Below are 19,023 nucleotides of genomic sequence, written 5' to 3'. Positions count from 1 at the left end.
TTTGAGTGGGAACAGTTTGCTGAATGTCTTATTTCCTATTAAAAGTGGTGTCTGAAGGCATAAAACAGCAGTACATGAAAATAAATCTTATATTCTATATTATATTATATGCCCCTGGATATAATATTATTAGTCTTTACCTCATCGTTTCTAAATTATTTTTTTAACGTCAAACTTATACAGCAGTTGCTTATTTGTCAGCCAGATATCCCCAACTACTTGTAAACATGCTTTATGCTTATGCAGCAGTAAAATTTTCAGTAAAATAGTAGATGGTGCTCCAGTCACAATGTTATGTTACTTTACAAATTAAAACAATTTTTTTATTGGAAGACCACTTTGCAGAACAAGACAAATGTGGAGAAATGCTCTCTGTGTTATTTCTGATTAGAAAAATGACATTTCAATATAGCTGTTATTTCTGTGGAAGAAAGAAAACCAAGGCATCAGTGTCTTCCTACAGCAGCAGATAGGAGTGTAAATTTCACTAGTCAATTTCTTCAAAGCTTTTTACTCAACAAATTCAAAAATTGATTTACTCAGATATCATTCTATTTCCTACAAGGTTGGTGGCACAAAATATTTATTATTAATATTTATTTAACCTAGTGCAGGGTGGTACATTAGCTTTTACAAGCAATATATCAAGTGAAATTGTTTCCTGTCAAAAACTTCCTTAAAAACTTAAGTGGAACAGTAAAGATATCAGGGTTCTAAATGGCTAGGATACTCCTAGAAGATTCAAGGTCAAATCCCTGCCTTGCTTATTTAATAGGGGTTTTTGCTGTTAGTACCTTCGGGCTTGGTTGTAAGCCTGAACTCTGTTTTACTCGGCTCAATCCAAGGAGAGAACAAAAAGGCACGCCCACCTCCAAGGACTCCCAGCACAAGTGCACAGCGTCACCATATTGCCACTTTGCTGACAGCTGCACTGCTTTTAAGGGATTACAGCTCCCAGCTGCCACTGCTTCTGGAGGTTCCTGGGCTCCAGTTCAGTTGCAGTCCACGTGTGTGATACCTGCAGTACCTGGTTTTTGCTCTCAAGCAGCCCTTGCTACACTGACAAGAGAATCTCTGTCTACACAGCTGTCAGAATAGAGATGGATGCAGCAAGTGCGTATGTAAAGGGCAAACCAAAACGACACTGGGCAGTGAGATATGTGCCAGTGTCAGCAATCCAGCAACACGACTGCTATTGATTTTATAGGCATAACCAGGCATCATTTTTAGGTGGAATTTGACAGATACCAATGCAAAAATCCCAGTGTGTGTTTACAAGCAGTTCATGGTCTTAGACCGCAGAAAAGTATCCCAAATGCTGAGTGGCTGCCTCTTCTGAAACAGCTTTCTCTGCTTTCTTATTAATCAGCCTATCCAATTTGTGTCAGTAAACATCCAGCAACACCTACAGCTGTGGTTTCTCCCACTTCAACCTGCAGCCTTGACTTCCAGACTGTAACATAAGAGGCATGGATAACAAAATTCATCAGGAAAGAGTTATGGAATAACTGAGCAAACAAATTTACACTTTCTGGCTTTCTAAATGATCTCAGAATATCTATCAGCAGTGTACCATAAAACACTGCCCCAAATAAAAGATAGAGATTCAAACTCGCCTCTACCTTAGGTTTTTCAGACTGGCAGGTATGCAGTAGATTAGAAAAGCTGTGTCTCACTTCTTAGTGAGAAGGACCTCAGCAAGATTTCACTAAAACTTCCTGATTCACTTCCAGTTAAAAAAAAAATATCCAACTTCCACAAATCTCTAAGCACAAAAATAGTCCATTTAGGAGTTTAGCAGAAAAGAAACAGTGGCATAGATAATCAAGCTTTTGGTCATTAAGGGCTTTGCAGGGCAGCAGAGGGAAAGGGACCCTAGTCCCCTTTGGACTTTGTTGACATTTTTTTGGCAGACTGTGCAGGCCCTACAGGTAGGATGCGTTTTGGTCACTTGCTCCTCTCAGTCTGTGTGCCCTTCTGACTTGTTTGTGCATTTGCAATCTCTTCTGTGAAGTCTGCTGACTGTTATGGTCCTCCTTTTATTTTGCTTGCCTGCTGTCAGGCAGTGAGTTTACTCCATAGTAAGTGACTGGGAAACCCAATTCCCTTACAAATTGTGAGGAGTTTCAAAAGTTAGTAACCTATGTTTCATATGTAACAGAAAAAATAACTTCGAAGTGATCTGGTATTTTCTTCAAAGGCCATAAATGTGAAAGTTGTGGTTCAAGAGAAGATGGTTCTGAGGGATTCCCAGGGCACAGTGCTCTGGTGGCTCAGAACAGTCAGCGTTCCTTGCTGAGTAACCCTGATATTGTCCTAACAGCCATTCTTTCAAGAAGGAAAGACCTTTGTGGAGAACAGAGGGATGTACTTGTACTGACCACAGCTAGACTTTGGGAACTGTCTCTGTCTTTTTTGAAAGACATTAGATAAAGTGGAAGAAACTTGATTTGGGGATTTTGAGTAGGAAGAAAGGAATTTAAATGTTAAGTATTACAATTGCAACATTGTTCCACTTCAGATATTAAGAAATACCAACAAAACTTTGCATAAAATTTAAAAAATGTTTATTTCAAATATTTTATAAATAAGCTGCTATACAGAGAATACTCAAGAACATTGTCTTTAATTTGAATTCAGCTTTTACTGCTACAACAGTTATTCTTACTAACAAAAGTAATTTAGTTTGTATCAGAAGCTGAAAGTTCTCAGACATTGAACTAACACACTACTCTAAAATTATATTTCTGTTTGTGAGTGCCAATTTAGCATGAGCCTATCATAAAATTTTATGAAAAAACACATTTCAAAGATAAATAAGAAAAATAAAAGATGCATCTCAAAACGTGCGGTTGATGAACACACATTGCAGCAATTGCAATAATGTATTCTTACAAGAAATGGAAGGAGAACATCAAATGCTTTGTACTTTAACTCAAGAAACTGAAAACATTTGTCAAGGCTAAGTAGGAAAAGAATTTAAAATGAAGTCAAAGGTATTCAAAAGAATGTAAATGGCTTTGTATTTTGTAAGGGAGAATGAAAACCTTTCATAGAAGGAGACTGTGATGATCTCTGATCCTGTCCAAATGTAAATGAAAAACTAACATCATCTTTTCCATCTCCAAATGCATGAGAAGTCGATTCTGAGGAGAAGGGAAAGGCAAATGCAGCCTCATTTTCTGGTTTCCCGAAGAAGCTTCCTATATGGAATACATATAATATTTATTATTAGACTAAATCTTACTGAGAGAACACTGCATTCAGCATATGCTTCTTTATTAATATATTGTGCCAAATATCCCACTGAGCATCAACCTACAGTTGCGTGTTCATTTCTGCACCAGAGATGGTATTTCCAGGGGGTCGTTACTAGAATTGACACCGAAGGAAGTGTGGAGCACTTGAATGGTTTAGAGCAATAAAACACTTCTGCATGATACATTTTGCAACAGAGGTATTGTAAACAGAATTTGTAAAAGTGTTTCTTTAGAGAAAAATGTGATCAATCATGGAAATGCTTGTACTTCTCCCTTGCAAGTCCTCTCATTTTGCTTCAAACATACCTCACACTATCCCTATTTCTTTCTTTCTCATACCTCTTCTTTTCCATGAAACATCAGACATTTGGAACCCAATATGCAAAGAAAGATTTAAGCTAAAGATTTAGTTAAAACACAAATGAGTACAATAAACCACTGATCTACATTGTCACAATTGAACATCCTTTCAGACAACCAAAGGACCCCTGTTAAGCTGGATCATGAGCCTGCCAGTCATAGAAACCCAAGCAGAAGAGAGCTGTATACACAAGTACATCTGAGCTTCAGACTTACCAATATCCTTGTGTGGGGACAGAGAGTTCAGGTTTCCCACAGAAAAATTTTCATCTGTCTGAAATGCAAACAAATTTTTAATTTAGCAAATGAGAAAGGTAAAAAGTAAACTCTAATGCTGATATGTAATATGTTCCTTTGCTTTTGGTGAGAAAGACACTGTCTCAGTGAATGTTAGCAGCCATTGCAAAATCTGTATTTAAAGGTATTTATCAGTACGTAAAGTTGCAAGGCAAGTTCTTTGATCAGATGGGTTTTATGATATTTGCATGCAGCTGCAAACACCCTTCCTCCATTCTTCTAGGAAAAAACCAGACTGATAACAGTCCAAAAGCTGGCCTGACTTACTGCTGTTCTTTTAAACCAAAAAGATTCAAAATTATTCAAATCTGTGACATTTATAAAATCTCCAAGCAGCAACACAAATACTTCCTACTGAGTAGGGCCTCACATTGCCAGAAAGTGTAGCAGGATAACCACTTGTCGCTCTTAAAACAAGTTCTTAGACTAGATTTAAAATAGATACTGAAATCCTTCAAAACTCCCATCAAACTTTAAAGAATCCCAGATCTGCTGCAGCCCGGTAAATTCTTGGTTTCTGCTGCTGAGCAGGCACAAAATAATGTGGGTTCTGACAGCACCAGGTGACTTAAAACCCACCCCATTCCTGAACAATTCACAAAACCACTCGCCATTGTGTTCTCTCCTACAGGCAGCTCATGCTATGAGATAACAACCACATGTATCTTGCCAAACTCAGAACAAAATGATGCTTTCCCTCATCCCTGCTTCAGCTTCCAGCCAGAAATCATAAGAATGAGCACACTCCCTGCAGCAGGAGCTAGCTGGGCTCAAATCCCTTATTTGCATAATGGGGCTTGGATCTACACTGCCAAGTGATACCTAAGCCCTGTCTCGTGCATACATCTATCCTGGATCCCCAATTGATCTACCTAATAGGCCAGGACAGGAAAAATTACTCTAGAGCACTGGAGTTAGGGAACCTGACAAGAAAACAGAAGATCTGGATTCCATTCCCTATTCCATTTAGTTGCCTACCTAGCTCCCCCTTTGGAGTACAACTAATCCATATTTGCTGTTCAATAGCCCTAATAGACTGTCCTTTCTTCCTTTCTCACTGTTCTTCACTTCATCAAGACAAAACCACACAGCAGAAGCATGTGAGTTGTGAATTTTGCTAGAGAACCTGAATTTTGCACTGTAACACTGAACCAGAAGCCTTTTGGTGAGTTGAGTCACTGTATATTTGGACATGATCCATATAAGAGAGATTCATACTTTGATTATGGTTAGAAGTCATCATAGGGGGATTGCCAAGAAAGGAATTAAACATTTTCAAAGGACATCAAATGTAAAATTAACCAAGATCTTTTTTTAAAAATTGCTACAAAATAACCAGTCTGAAAAATCTCATTCAGTGTCAATGGTGTTTTGTTCACATATTTTGCTTTGTGGAAATTTAATATTCACAATTAATCATTTTTACCTCATCAGATGAATTTTGTGCTCCAAACAGAGAAGAATCAAATAAATTAAAGCCAGGTGACTTTTGGGAGAAGTTCATGAGAGAAAAGAAAGCAGGAGATTTTGATGCTCCTTCTTCACAACCTAGATTTTGAATGCTGTAAATACAGAAAGGTAGAAACTACATTGTTTTTTAAGTGATGTAGATGGCTTTTTTCCTTCAATTTCTTTTCCTCTTTTTTCACTTTTTCACATCCCAATAGCTTCCATCAATAATTGCTTTTTGAATCACAGAACAGATAACACAATTCTTTAAAGTAAAGGGAAGTGGTGTTTTCACCAACTCCCTGCCCTCTTTACAAAAAAAAACCCAAAAAGCCTGTTTAAAGATAGAAATCAGAGTAACAAATATTACTGCAGGAAAAGACAATGTGTCTCATATATTTCTAAGCAAAGTACTAATCGTTCAAAACAGCTTCAACTGGAAATGATATTGTAAGATGAAAACTTAATAAATATCAAGCATAACTCCGGAAAAAATCTGAATATTTTCGGAAGAGCTTTCTAGAAAATTCTTTCTCTAGTGTCTTTCAAAAAGAGCAGAAATGCTTATACAATAAATGTGAGTACAACTTTTTGCTCGGAATCCAAATAAAAGTTGAAATCATACTAGTCAAATGGAGATGTTTTTGAGAAGTGTGGTTTTTTCCCCTTTAAGTCAGGTGTTTTAGGTGCTCTTAAGAAAGGTTCTGCACTTTCTTCTGCTATGTCAGGATTATCTTCATTTGGCTTAAAACCTGTGTGCACATCCTATTAAAAAGAAACAAACAATAATATTTATAACATATAAAATTTCCCAAAATACCATTAGTCCTTTTAACGGTAAATATGTTCCCAGTGGAGCCAGCACTGAGCCTATTTATTATAGTTCTGTGCAAGAAATGAGTTTTAAACACAGACTTTTTTCAAAACCTTTCATCAGCTCACATTAATGAAAATGTTATGCACCAATTGATAGAAAAACTATGATGTGTGTAGGAGAGTCATCCTAAACAGCCTATTGTTAGGGCAGCACAAAACCCCTCAAAACACCGACGTGATCAACAGCAATGATCACTTCATTAGCAGTTGGAAGGCGTTGATTGGTTCCTCATTGTCGTGTGCCTTATAATGACTCACTTTACCAGTTTCTGAGACTCGCCTCTTGCCAACTGAATCAAGTATGTCAAAATACTTTGACCATTCTACATAAACTTCTTACTTATGACAGAAGAAACGCTTTTCTTACTTGAGGTACATATGAACAGTCCATGTGCTCATCTGCTTTTTTATCAGCATGTTCGGCCTCTTGGCTTGCTGCACAAAAAAGACAGCACTGCCTGTATTATAACAGCATTTTAAACAGATACATAAAAACTACATTGTGGGAAAGAATCCTTGAAAAAAATTCACTAGCTTATCATTGCTATTGGGAAGGAAGTGCTCTGACTGTGGTTTTCTTAACAACCCACTTTGTGGCTCTGTCCATAACAACTGCTTCTTGTTCTGCCACTTACTCACTGTTGTTAAAGCATTACTCAGGCTGCTTCTTGAGGTTTGGTGTGTTCTTCAAACCTGCCCATTGTTCCTGAGAGTGCTGTGTTTGCCTACTCCAGCTATTGCCCTCTGAGACTGCTAATACAAATCAATAGAAACCAGGTGGCAACAATATAAAAAGTACATCCATGCGACAGTGATGAAGTGTAGTTTAAAGAACTGGGCAAGAGTCAGGATGACAAATGAGAAGAAACATTATCAGACTTTCTGCTATTAGAGTTTCTGCTTTAAGCTTCAGACTGTGCTACATCTCAGGCACTGTGGGTTAAGGTCCTAAGTTTTAGTATTCTCTTCGTTAAAAAATCTAGACTATAATCTGTTACATGCAACTAAATTAGCAGTACAATTAGAAAAAGAAATATTTAAACTGAAGCTCAGTTCCTTGTGATTCAGAAATTACAGGTGCATTTGTAACTACCCTGTTTTTTTCTGTAAGCACTCTGCATGTTTTTCTCCAGTTAATTTTAATCTTTAATAATCTTAATCTGATTCTTCAAGATACCTAAATTACTGGGTTTATTATATCCTTTTTCTTCACATTTTCTCATGCCTTCTGGGTAGATGTTAAGACTGGGTTTCATTTTACCCAAATGATTTGAGACTTGAGTGTGAACTTACAAGAGTTGCTGGATGGATCCTTTCATTCACAATGGTCAGTGCAGACTAAATCCCACATTACTGAGCAGTTCAGTCTCTATTTAAATTAGGACTCTGCCTGTCTGTTATAGTCAAATTTTGAGCCTAACAATCAAGGTGGAAAAGAAATGCAAATGGTGGCCCTCTTAATGTCAGAATGAAAATCTGGTCCCTAGAATTTTCTGGTTTATAATTATATGATCCAACCTTATAAAAAAAATTACAGTTGTACTTTACCCATTACTGCATTTTCACTCTCAAACTGTTGATTGGAAGTCAACTGCTTTGGAAGATCTGACAGTCTAAAAGACAAAATTTAATGTTTGTCTAAATGTGAATTATTTCCATAAACCCCAGCATCAAGAATGAAAACTACTTTATTTAAGAAAACTTACCTGAATTTCACTTGGTTTTGTATGGTTACTATTGATGGAACTTGGGCAATTTGTGGGTTATTTGTCCCTGCAGTGTCAACAACCATCTAAAACACAGAAAAAAACTCAAATGAGGCAGCGAATGAAATTGTCACTTCAACAATATCACTCTGATTTCTCCTTAGACTGTGGAAATCCTTTCTTTTAACTGGAAATTAAGGATCAGACAACATAAAAACTTTATCTTTGCTTTACCTACATTTTGACAGCACGATACCCAAAACCACTTCTGTAATTTTTTAATAAAGTCTTAGTCACAGCACTAATAAATAGATGTGATTAATTAACTTTCCTGTAACACAAATAATGCTATGTCATTTACAAACTTCATGCAGGTTTGCTACTGCTGCAACCTGGTTGCTCATCTTGTCAACAGAGAAAGGTCTGAAGCCAGGGCTGGCTCTGCCTCTGAAGGCCAACTGAGCATCCACATCAGTCTCAGTCAGCACAGGCCTCATGTGTGGATTGAAAAACTGCAGAAAACTTGGGAAATATTTCCACCTCATAGATTTTCATCAGAGTAGAAGCCATAACTCTTCTATGTAGCATGTATTTGTGCCTTAAGGGCAGGGTGAGGAATCTATGCCTCAGCATCAAATAACACATTATTTTACAGGCAGTGTCTAGTTCTTGTTTATTTTTAATTAACAAAATGTATCAAACGGAATTATATTCAGGGTAGGGGACAAAAGGGCTGGTTCTGCAGAATCTGTCTGCCACTCAACTCCTGTAGCATACAGCACACCATTTCTGAAACATAGCAACCTTCTTTCTTCCAATCTTTTTATTTTTCCTCAGACTCCATCTTCTTTTCCTTGTTGCCATCACCCTTTCTTAAAGTTCTCTTAACCTTGACTTACTGCTTCCCACAATTGTCTAAGTGCAATTCTAGGTCCCAGATTCCCAGCCTCATCTCTAGATTACCCTAGCAACAGCCCTTCCACCATCCTCATCATGTCCAACTCCCTAAGCCAGTCACAAATCAGAATTGTTTGAAATTTCTTCTGGTCTTGTCCCACTCAGTCCTGTCACTGCCCTTCATCTTGTCTTGTGTTACGAAGGCTTTGTCTTCTCACACAGGCTTTGCTCTAAACCACTTAGTGATTCACTCACTTCATTCTTCAGTTCCCTTGAAATTCTTAAGAAAATCACAACTCATTATGCTAACTTTTTTTACCTAATTTTTTTTTGTTCATTAAATTTTGATTTTAAACAGATGCAGTGAGATGTCCCTTAGAAAGAATGTTTAGAGATAGAAACTTCTCCAAGTTTCTGCACAGCATCACAGTTACAAACTCTTCTACCCCTTATGGCCTTACCTCCTCTAATTACTCCATTAATACTTTAACAATCCTATGAATGGTCTTGGACTCCATGAGACTATTGGTGGTTTTCACAACTTTGCAAGTTGTACCTCCAGCTTTCTTCTGGATTAGTTTATTGTATTTGAATAAAAAATATTGTATCTGAATAAAGCTGCAATTCACCATTTCAAGAAAGTGTCATAGTAACCATGTTCTTATGGGTGAGAGACAGAAAATTGAATTGTGGGCTCCTGCAGTACACCAGGAAGTGTTGTTCATGGTTTTATTCCTCTCAGCCCAGATTTGTTTCTGGTTAAACCTCAGAAAGGAGACGTTAACTGTAGACTGTCCTGTACACCTACTGCTTTATGAAGTCTTTCATTATGGAGCAGATGGCTCGTGATTTATCAGTAGTAGAAGATTCTGATCCTCCATTAGAGTTCCAAATATTTGCTACATGCAGAATCTGCAAAGGTTATTTTAAATGCTAAAAATTATTATACAAAATGAGTTGGTAAAGTGGTCCACCTCGAGTTTGGCATTAGAATACACTTTGTAAGAACATAGATATTTTCGGAATGAAAAGGCATCAAAGAAATATTTTTGCTGTGTTAACCAAGCAATTGCAGATTACCATGATTAGCAATTTACAGTGCTAACAGGTTTTATGTAAGACGTAATACCATGAGGTATATTTGAAGTGTTTTAAATTTAAACAACCACATAAAACAGATTTTATAACTTCATATTTTTACCAGTGGGAGAGCAACACACCTGTGATGGATTTTCTGCAAGGCTGGAGGAACTGCTGGTGGCCGGTGAAAGTTCCACTGGTTTCTCTTTTTCTTCTCTCCCTAAATTTACAAATATTATGTAATATTGTCAGTAGGATTAAGTATCCAAAGCATGGCATTGTTAAACTGAAGTTGGGAACAACCCTTACAAATTTACAAAACTTACCACAAAATATGAAAGTATCAAACAAACAATAGTTGTTTAATATTTACTCTACTAATGTGAACAGTGCTAAAGATATTTTAGATTTGAAATTAAATTATTTTCAGATGTTTCTGACACCATGCATCAGGTGTATCTGTTACTTTACTCATTGCACAGATAAGGGGGAAATCAGACACAGAAGATTTCCAGAACATAAAAAAAGTTAAGCACCCAACTTCCATTGAAAGCTTGGCTTCAACTATAAGTAGTTGAGCAGTTCACTGGATTTGTTACCATCAATTACCCATTCTTTTGCACTGAATATGCTCACTGAGAAGTCATTAAACACACTGCACCTGTTTCTGCTCGTTGCTTTGAGAACCTAAAACTCTCTACAGACTGGACAAATTTCTTAGGAATGCATGGGACACGTAATGTTTTATACAGCTGATGTTTCTCCTTTGGCAAAGATGGGTGTTCACGCTCTTCAGAAACCCTAAACAAATTGAAATTTTAAAAAAAATTATTCACTGCAAAAGAAAAGAAATTGTAAAATATAACTGCTTCAAATAAGTGGAATTCTCAAGGGCACTGGATGTTGTCAAGGAAGTTCTACCACTTTCAGCACCAGTAGTTGATAAAAATGAGGTTTTCTTTAAATAATATTAGAGAGAGAATATCTCTGAAAAAGAAGCCATAAAGGAGTAATAAGCCAATCATAAGAACACTGATGACTTAAATTTCGTCAGTGTCAAAGAAAAGTATTAGTATTGTGGAGTTTTACACTTTAATCAAAGTGCCTCATTATTGTAGTTCTGAAATCACATTTTCACATTTAAAACCACTTTCTCTCTCTCTCTCTCTCTCTTTGAGATTGTCTGGAATACTCACACTACAAATACACAAAAGAGAAAACTGCAGCAAGTGCTTTCACTTGTGGGGTAATTATCTGTGTAGGGTAAATAGCCCTTTACAGTGCAGAAAGACAAAGGTTAGCAGAACAATGAAGAGTAAAGTGGCTATTTGGTACAGGAAAATTTACTACTTTTTAGAATAATGAGTTCTACTTTATTTTCTCTCTGGCATTCCTGCTTAGTGCCTCTGTGCTTCTAGCTACAACATCTGGTTTGTAGCTGACTGAACAAAGCTTTGTTCAGAACAAATGAAGAACTGAGTCAGTCTTTTTGTTCTTCTTGAAATTCTCCATAAACGAAGATAAGATAAAACATAGGATACACTTTATAATATAGTGTGGAGTAAAATTAGCAACACTAATTAAAAAATACCACTGAGAAGCACTAGCTAAAATATAAGGACCTAACACATTAAATTCATATACATACACAACTGTGCTCACATAAAACCGTGTAAGCACGTCAGCCAAGTATCTCTGATGAAAAGTCTATTTTGTCTTGTAGTTACATTTATACCTGGTGCTGTGCTGGACTGAGACTGAACAAACTGTACAAAACATATACCACCTAAGAAATTAAAAACCAAAATAAATCTTTTAGTTACCTTAAGTCTAGATAAACCTGTGCCAAGAACGAATACTACAGAAAACAAGATGTGTGTGGCTGGTGTATCTTTAAATTCAGACACAGGGAGCTCAAAAGTAAGGAGGAATCAAAACTAAGCTAAGCACAGAATTCTGGCTAAACTGCTTCACTTTGTTCCAAATGGCTCATTTTCCCACAAGCATCATTCAAAGATCAATTGAACAAGGCTGCTGTGGCTGAGGTCATCAGTTAGACTGCCATAAATAGGGGGGGCAGGTTGTGGTTGGGGGGTTGGTTGGTTGGTCTGGGTTTTTTTCAGAATTTAGGATGTCAAACTCTGTTTTTAAAAGTTCCTGGAGTCAGTTTCCTTGTGCTTCTGTAAAACCTAGCAGACAACTCTATATTTCTAAAGACTTGCTCTCCATTAAATAAAAAATCCTCTTACAATGCATATTTATACAGAAGAATGCCTCAAAGGCAGTTACAAACCAAACTCAGAAGTTCTTAAGATATTCATTCTTTAAGTAGCAAAACCTTCCAAAGGAGCCTGCAGTTAAACTCAATGCATATGCAGTACACCTGCTCCCTTCCCTCCACAAAAGCACTATTGAAATATAAACCATGCACATCTTCTCTGACATTAATTAATGCTACTGGAAGAAAAATAAAACTGCATCATGAAGCTCAAAACAATCCAAATTGCAGCAACAAGAATAATCATTTGTCTTCTTTCTCTATTTCATTATTAGTAGACATCTGAGTAGATAAAAACTCTTTATCTTGATCCATACTGCAGGGGGTTTTTAAAGTGTAAAGAAAAAAAGAGATATTCTTAAGCCAAAATAAAGTGCCATTTCCTTAGTAGCATTTTCTTCTTTGTAGCATGAAGAAACCCAAGGATTAATATTAATTTCCACTACAGGAATCAAGTGTATCTCATTATAAATATGAAGAATCACACCTGCTTCTGTGGTATTTACAGCTACTGAAACCACGTTCAGTATTCTCATCCAGGAGCATTCTTTTGAGTTGGCTTTTCATATATGTTTACATTAGAAGTCCAGAAACAACTTTATAATTACTTTTCTAAGAATTATGTTATCAAGTTTTTTCTTTGATCAGTAGAAGTCAATCACTTCTGATGCAAAGATGCTGAAAGAACTGCAATAACCCACCAAGGAATCTCCTTTATGTGAAGCTTTAGCAAAAAGCTCTCAATTGGAAAGTAAGAGATGGAATTAATACATGACCAAACTGGAAAAAAGATAAAGTAAGAATTACAGAGTCATGGAATTAAATCTCTCCCAACCATTTTACAACAGCAGAGAGAATGAACACTATCTATGCCATAGCACAGTCCAAGATACCAGCCTTTCTATGTAATAAATACAATGTCTAATTGAGAAATCAAGACCAGGGCTTCAAAAGAGTTGAGTCCTGTTTGGTGATTGATGAGAACTCTTGCTTTGGAAATTAAACTGTGATACTTGTCGTGTAACTGGTGAGCTATAAATCAGCTACAAGAGCTGATAAGAGCAGAGGAATCTGTGTTTTACACTCCTAACTAAAAACTAACTGGCCAGCACTGAGTGATTCAAACAACAGGCTTTTTAAAAGAACAGTGTCCACTGCCATCAGGCTGCCCAGAGCAGAACATACATATCAGCACCTATTAATTGGCTTGCAAGTTGGCTTCTTGTCTTGAAGCCTTCTAAAGCTTTTCATGGCTATTAATTTGTACATTGTTCTGCCCAGTGCTTTCATTGCTCTCCTTAGCTCTTTCCCTTGATGCTGCTGGTTTCATGCTGCTCTGGATCAGTTCATGGAGATTCACGGTACAATTCCTTTTTATTTCTTCTTCTGTGGCAGAAGATGAAGATATCTCCTCTTCACAAAGATCTTTTTTTGCTCAGCAGTAAATTTGTAGTGGTTGCAGGACAGCTTGAAAGAAACTCCTGCCTTTGGTACCCACATCCTGCTGTTGTATTTTTGTAAATTGCTTTGAATCTGCAAAGGTTTTATTTCCTATAGATCATTTTCTCAATACATGTTTTCTGCTTAGGTGCTTTTTTCCAGAGGTTTTTTTTTTTTTGTTTTTTTTCTACAGCTTCATAATACACCCATTTTTAACACCCATAGTTACTTAAGCAGTCACTTCCATGCTTTCTTAGTGAAGATTTTTTTCAATACACTAATGTCAGGCAAAGATAGTAAAAAAACAATTTTATGCCATACAAGCCTTTATGTTGTGAAACATAAGGTGAAGGTACAAGCAGACTCCATTACAGGAAAAGAAATGTAAAATTGGCAGGTCTGGAAGTGCACCCTATGGATTCCTTACCACAAAGAGCCTCATCGAGGGATTCTTACACCTGCATACCCAAAGCATGGATCTCTGCCTCTTACAGCAGGTCTTTGATTGGTATTTTGTGTTCTGCAGACTGAACACACATGGGTTTCTTTGAAAATTCAAAGAGAGTGCTTCCCTTTTTTTTTTTTTTTTTTTTTTGCCTTGTCTTGAAACTAAGGGGATTTCTTGCTTCCCCATGTTCCTGTTCTTGCCAGTTACAAAAATCTTACATGAGAAGGTAAAATGGGTGTAAAGGCTACACCACAAAGAAATTATCATCTGAATGATTCATAGGTCTGTAAGAAGATATTAAAGACCTAAAATGTCTCTGTGAAAAGGATCTTAGGAATTATTAAAATGACACTTTTTTATAGATATATTCCTTTAAATGCCCGTTTAAAGCCCTAGAAAGATTCTTTTTCAAGCACACCATAATATAAAATCACTTAAACAAAGTCTTCTGGACATATTTTTGCTGTAAAATTGATTTTGGTTTAGAAGTATCAGCTCGGCAGATGTTTCAACATTCACAAGGACTCCAGATAAGTGCAAGATAGTCCTCATGGTGATTTTCAGTCATTGTAATTGAGCTCAAATTAAAGTGAGTCCCAGCTGTAAATGATCACTGACTAATTTACTAAGCCATTAATCCTGTCTATGAAACTTTCACTCATGCTTGTTTTTAAGAACTAAATTAAGAGTTAAATTTCTTAAGTAGTTCAGAGGTGAAGACAACTGACATGTGGAACCCTGACTCCTTTTCCAAATATGTATTTAGTAGAGTAAATGTTATTTTATCTCTGACTGCACAGTCACTGTAGTTGCATTCAAAACTACTCACACAGATCTCTCAGCAGTAGCTGATGAGAAAATGCTTCTACAAAATCTTTTTATAGCACGTTTCCAGATACATTGAGGTTCCAAGAATCAAAGTATGTCACCATCTTAAACCCCCAGAAATATAAAACTTTTAAAATTATATCATTAAATCACATGACCAGGATTAGAGAAGCTTGCCAGTCCTTATTTAAGAACAATTTGTATTTTGTAGCAGTCTTTGTGTAAATTCTGATATAGTATTCTGGATAAAAGAAAGGGGAAAAATAATTTTGAAGTGTACCTTTCTTTAAACTCTTCTGGCTTCTCAAGACTTTTCTGGTTTTTTCCTTCAGTCTTTTCAGAATTATTTTTATCTTCTTTAGTCTCTTTGAATGTCTTAAAAGATAAAGAACAAATGGCATAAAAATTGACAAAACTTGAAATATTTTAGCTACGTGCTGCAAAAGTTTTCTCAACCTGATGAATCAGTGCTCAGTAGTAGTTTTGTAGCCAAGAGGTTCTGAAGAAATAAGGAGAACCAGGTTAAAAAGAGGTAATTTTTTTTGTTGGAACTGTAATGACTGGAATAAACACAGACATTTTGGAGCATGGGCTCTAAATGCCAGAACCTGGAGTTCATAGTTATACACAAACTCACCACATCCCTTCTTCCCATATGTTTACACAGCACATCCCACATTAGGAACTGCAGTCTGTGACTGTGAGTGTCAAACAGGATCACAGAATATAAACAGAAAAACCCACCCATGCAAAACGTGCTGCTATCAGCACAAGGCAGTAAATGGAGTCCTTGATCGTCTGGTCCAGACAGGTAAAAGCACCCAGATGCAATGCTATAAAAAGTTACTAAACCTTTACAAGATTGGGCTACTCAGGCTTAAAAGAGACCTTTTACAGAGGAGTGGGTGCAAATTCTGTACTGACAAAATCCCTTTGATTTTTTTGAAGATTTTCCCTTAGGAATCAGTGCTTCTCCTAGTCAGTAGAACTGTATTGATCTCTTGTCTAAAATCAGCCAGTTTTACTGCTGGGGATTATATATCCACACATGTATTTTGGGGGGAAAAAAATAAGAAGGAAAGAAGGAATTTCCATTATTCTTATTGTAAAGCATATTTAGTTAAACACAAACCCTTAAAAGCCCAGTAGGACCTGTGAAAGCTGCACACTCAAGCCCTGGGGGTCACTGAGGAGTGGCCCTCATCTATTTTCAAGTGTATTCTCCTGAACTGACACCAAAGTCATCATGACATGGTGCCTTAGCAGAAACCGTGGCACAAACTGAGGTCAACAGAAAGCAAGCTTTAAGCACCTTTACATTCATGGACCCTTCTTCTCTAAGAAAACATATGTGATGCTACAGAAACATAATTATAAGGCTGGAATCATCCTGTTGGTCTGTGTGCTTGAAAATACACTGTGTTTTTGACATTTCAGAAAATGTGATGGTGCTATGTATGATCACGTATATAACATGGATTTATAGAAAATAAAATTAAGATACAGTTACCTTTTTCAAGTAGTCAATTTTCATTTGTAATTCTTCTGCTTCTTTTTGCAGTTCAATGGTTTCCTGAGCAGCAGCTTCAGCAAGCTGCAATGTTTCCTGTGTTTTTTTCTTCATAGAGGCACTTCCATGTCATGGAATATATTTTACAGCAATATATTTTTTCAAGCAAGGGATGCCATCAGATCCCTGACCTCTCTATGCCATAACACAAATGCTAGAGGCGCAGGAAGCTCTGATAAATCTACATTTCCTTGGCAAATCTTCAACTCTAACTTCAATTAAGTTTCTCCTAAATGAAGCATTTTGATGGGTATGTTATTAAATGAAATTTTATTTTCTTTCCCTGAAATGCTCCCATAAATTTAAACTGAATAGCTGAATTTGACCTTCAGTTTTCTCACAGAGAAATGCGAACACTGCCACTCTAAACATAGATATATAAATATATAAATAATTACTTTCTTTTCTAATAGAAAGTTGTGAAAGGCAAATATAAAACTTCTTTCCTGCCAACTGAATAAACACTAGAAATCAAGGATACATGTGTACAGCCCAGTCATTTACGGATTTAAAAGGAACAGCCTCTGCAAAAATAAAATTTACTTTCATCATTAACTAACAAATTAATTTTCTTAACAAATACAAGACAAATTAATAGATCAGGAGCATTTATCTTGGCTTAGTATCAATAACAAAAATTGCAGTATAACAGTAAACATTAAAAATAGAACTAAAAAAGAGATGAAAATTAAATTTAAAATTTTGAGAGGCTAGATGTAAAGGAATCTTAGAACTTTTTTAACCCAAGAAGTTCAATGATAAACCTCTCCCCATTACATTTATGGGTTAGAGGAAGGAATATCAGTATGTATAATCTAAATTTTTACTTGCTGCAGATTTTTTTTCTAAAAATGGTGTAACAAAGAGAATGTATTTCATTAGCTTAAAGGAAACTGTGGAAAATTGGAGATTTTCTGTATGGCACCTTTAATATGCAGTGCACTGCCAAAAGGCTTTATTGTAAAAGCATTGACAATAGCAGTACCCAGAATGTCCAAGCAAGCATCTTCTTTCCATTTGTATTTTGCACAGAGTTTCAAAACTCTCTTTTGCATTTCTTCAACTTCTTCCTTTTTTTTGTAATACTCCTGGGCAAGAGCAGTTTCTGCATATTTTTTGCCACGTTCCTGCAAAGTCTTTGTACACTGGGCTATGGAATCCTGATGCATTTTCCTATAAAAAACATGTAATTTAATTTTTTTCACAGGAAGCTTTTGTTTATAAGGGAAAAAAGCCTGTAAATTTATGGCATCAGCTCAGTTAATTTGCTGCTATCAATGGAAGAAAGTTGGATTATATTTAATATGGCAATATTTGGGTTTATTTTTTTTATTTTCCAGCCATATTCAAGGAAGACTATGCTGTGTGTAACAAAGAATAGTCCTGATGTAAAAACCAGCCAAACCTCCCTGTTCTGAAGGCAATGTAGACCGTACCATACCCAAAGGCAGCCTGGCAGATCACAAATGTGTTTTTCCCTGTGTAATTATCATGAAACTCACTGCAGGCCAAAGTCTCTGCTGGTGCATGTTGGCACAATTCCATCCGTTTTGGTGGAGCTGGATCAAAGTTACAGTAGAAGAGAATTTGGCCAAACCTCCCATATTTAGAGAGGCCTGGTGCACCACTGGGCTAAGAGCTGCCTCCAAGGAGATGCTGAGTAATCTCTGTCTGACTCAGGGAAGCCTTAAACACACACATCAGTCACACTGAAACAATAGGACTATTCATACTTAAGCTTAAGCAAACACTTAAATGTTAAAATGGCAAAGAGGCAGAATGCTCAGCTTCTTGTGGGGCTGCCCTGTAAATTAATGTTACACTAAATGCAATTTCACTGACATCATGTGAGCACATAGCTATGAATTACTAAAGTAGATAACATCAATTAATGCAGGGAAAGCTTATGTGAACAATGGAGAGGCAAATTTTAAAATATTATTACACCTAAATATTAGCAAGAAATTTCTTTATGGGAAAAACTATGGAGCATAAAAGCAACTGAAGTCAGAGACCCACCTCTTAACGTGCCCCTACATCAAGGAACAGCTCTCACTGCTTGCAAAGCACACAGGATTTCTCTTTAAGGAACGTATTTTATCTCAAACTGCTATTAATCATTTAGTTGCAGCATGACTGAAAGGCTACATTTGACAGTCATGGTTGCCCACTGGCTGTGCCAGACAATGGGAGACAGAAAAACTTACGTCCAAATTCAATACTAGAAACTTCTGCTCTTACAAAAGGAAAACAAATTCACAGGGCAAAGCACAGGAAGATTGCAATTTTCAAATAAAACTACACTCCAGGCACAAGTTCCTGCTAAACTGACTGAAGTTCAATACACTTTAGGGGAAAGAAGTGGTAGGTCAACACTGTGAACCAAACCCAGGAATTGGTATTTCCCAAACTTCACATAGAAGATGACACCAATCTATTCACTTTTCTACACTGGTGGGCTCAGAAATGTTTTTTGATTTACCCAATATTTCTGTGTACTGTACAAAATTTCCCAGATATGAAAGATGAAAAGT

The 19,023-nt window shown here is 36.5% G+C and overlaps 1 protein-coding gene across 1 annotated transcript in view; it reads right to left on the bottom strand.

Annotated features, from left to right (window-relative positions):
- Positions 1 to 3,000: 3,000 nt before the first annotated feature.
- Positions 3,001 to 19,023, bottom strand: part of LOC309574125 (protein SIX6OS1) — a gene marked incomplete at both ends in the record, with an annotated part of 28,477 nt that continues 12,454 nt past the window's right edge. Inside the window, 13 exons of the mRNA XM_082283478.1 lie at positions 3,001 to 3,203; positions 3,837 to 3,894; positions 5,344 to 5,479; positions 5,992 to 6,131; positions 6,610 to 6,677; positions 7,791 to 7,855; positions 7,949 to 8,034; positions 10,066 to 10,145; positions 10,587 to 10,726; positions 15,200 to 15,294; positions 16,430 to 16,537; positions 16,994 to 17,013; positions 17,475 to 17,662. Of these exons, the coding sequence (XP_082139604.1) occupies positions 3,001 to 3,203; positions 3,837 to 3,894; positions 5,344 to 5,479; positions 5,992 to 6,131; positions 6,610 to 6,677; positions 7,791 to 7,855; positions 7,949 to 8,034; positions 10,066 to 10,145; positions 10,587 to 10,726; positions 15,200 to 15,294; positions 16,430 to 16,537; positions 16,994 to 17,013; positions 17,475 to 17,662 (1,387 nt within the window). The remainder of the gene's footprint in view (positions 3,204 to 3,836; positions 3,895 to 5,343; positions 5,480 to 5,991; positions 6,132 to 6,609; positions 6,678 to 7,790; positions 7,856 to 7,948; positions 8,035 to 10,065; positions 10,146 to 10,586; positions 10,727 to 15,199; positions 15,295 to 16,429; positions 16,538 to 16,993; positions 17,014 to 17,474; positions 17,663 to 19,023) is intronic.

The sequence above is a fragment of the Coloeus monedula genome, assembly GCF_965178545.1.
Source record: "Coloeus monedula genome assembly, chromosome: 6".
NCBI lineage: Eukaryota > Metazoa > Chordata > Aves > Passeriformes > Corvidae > Coloeus > Coloeus monedula.
The sequence above is the reverse complement of the archived record's forward strand: the minus strand, read 5'-3'. Positions and strand labels throughout refer to the sequence as shown.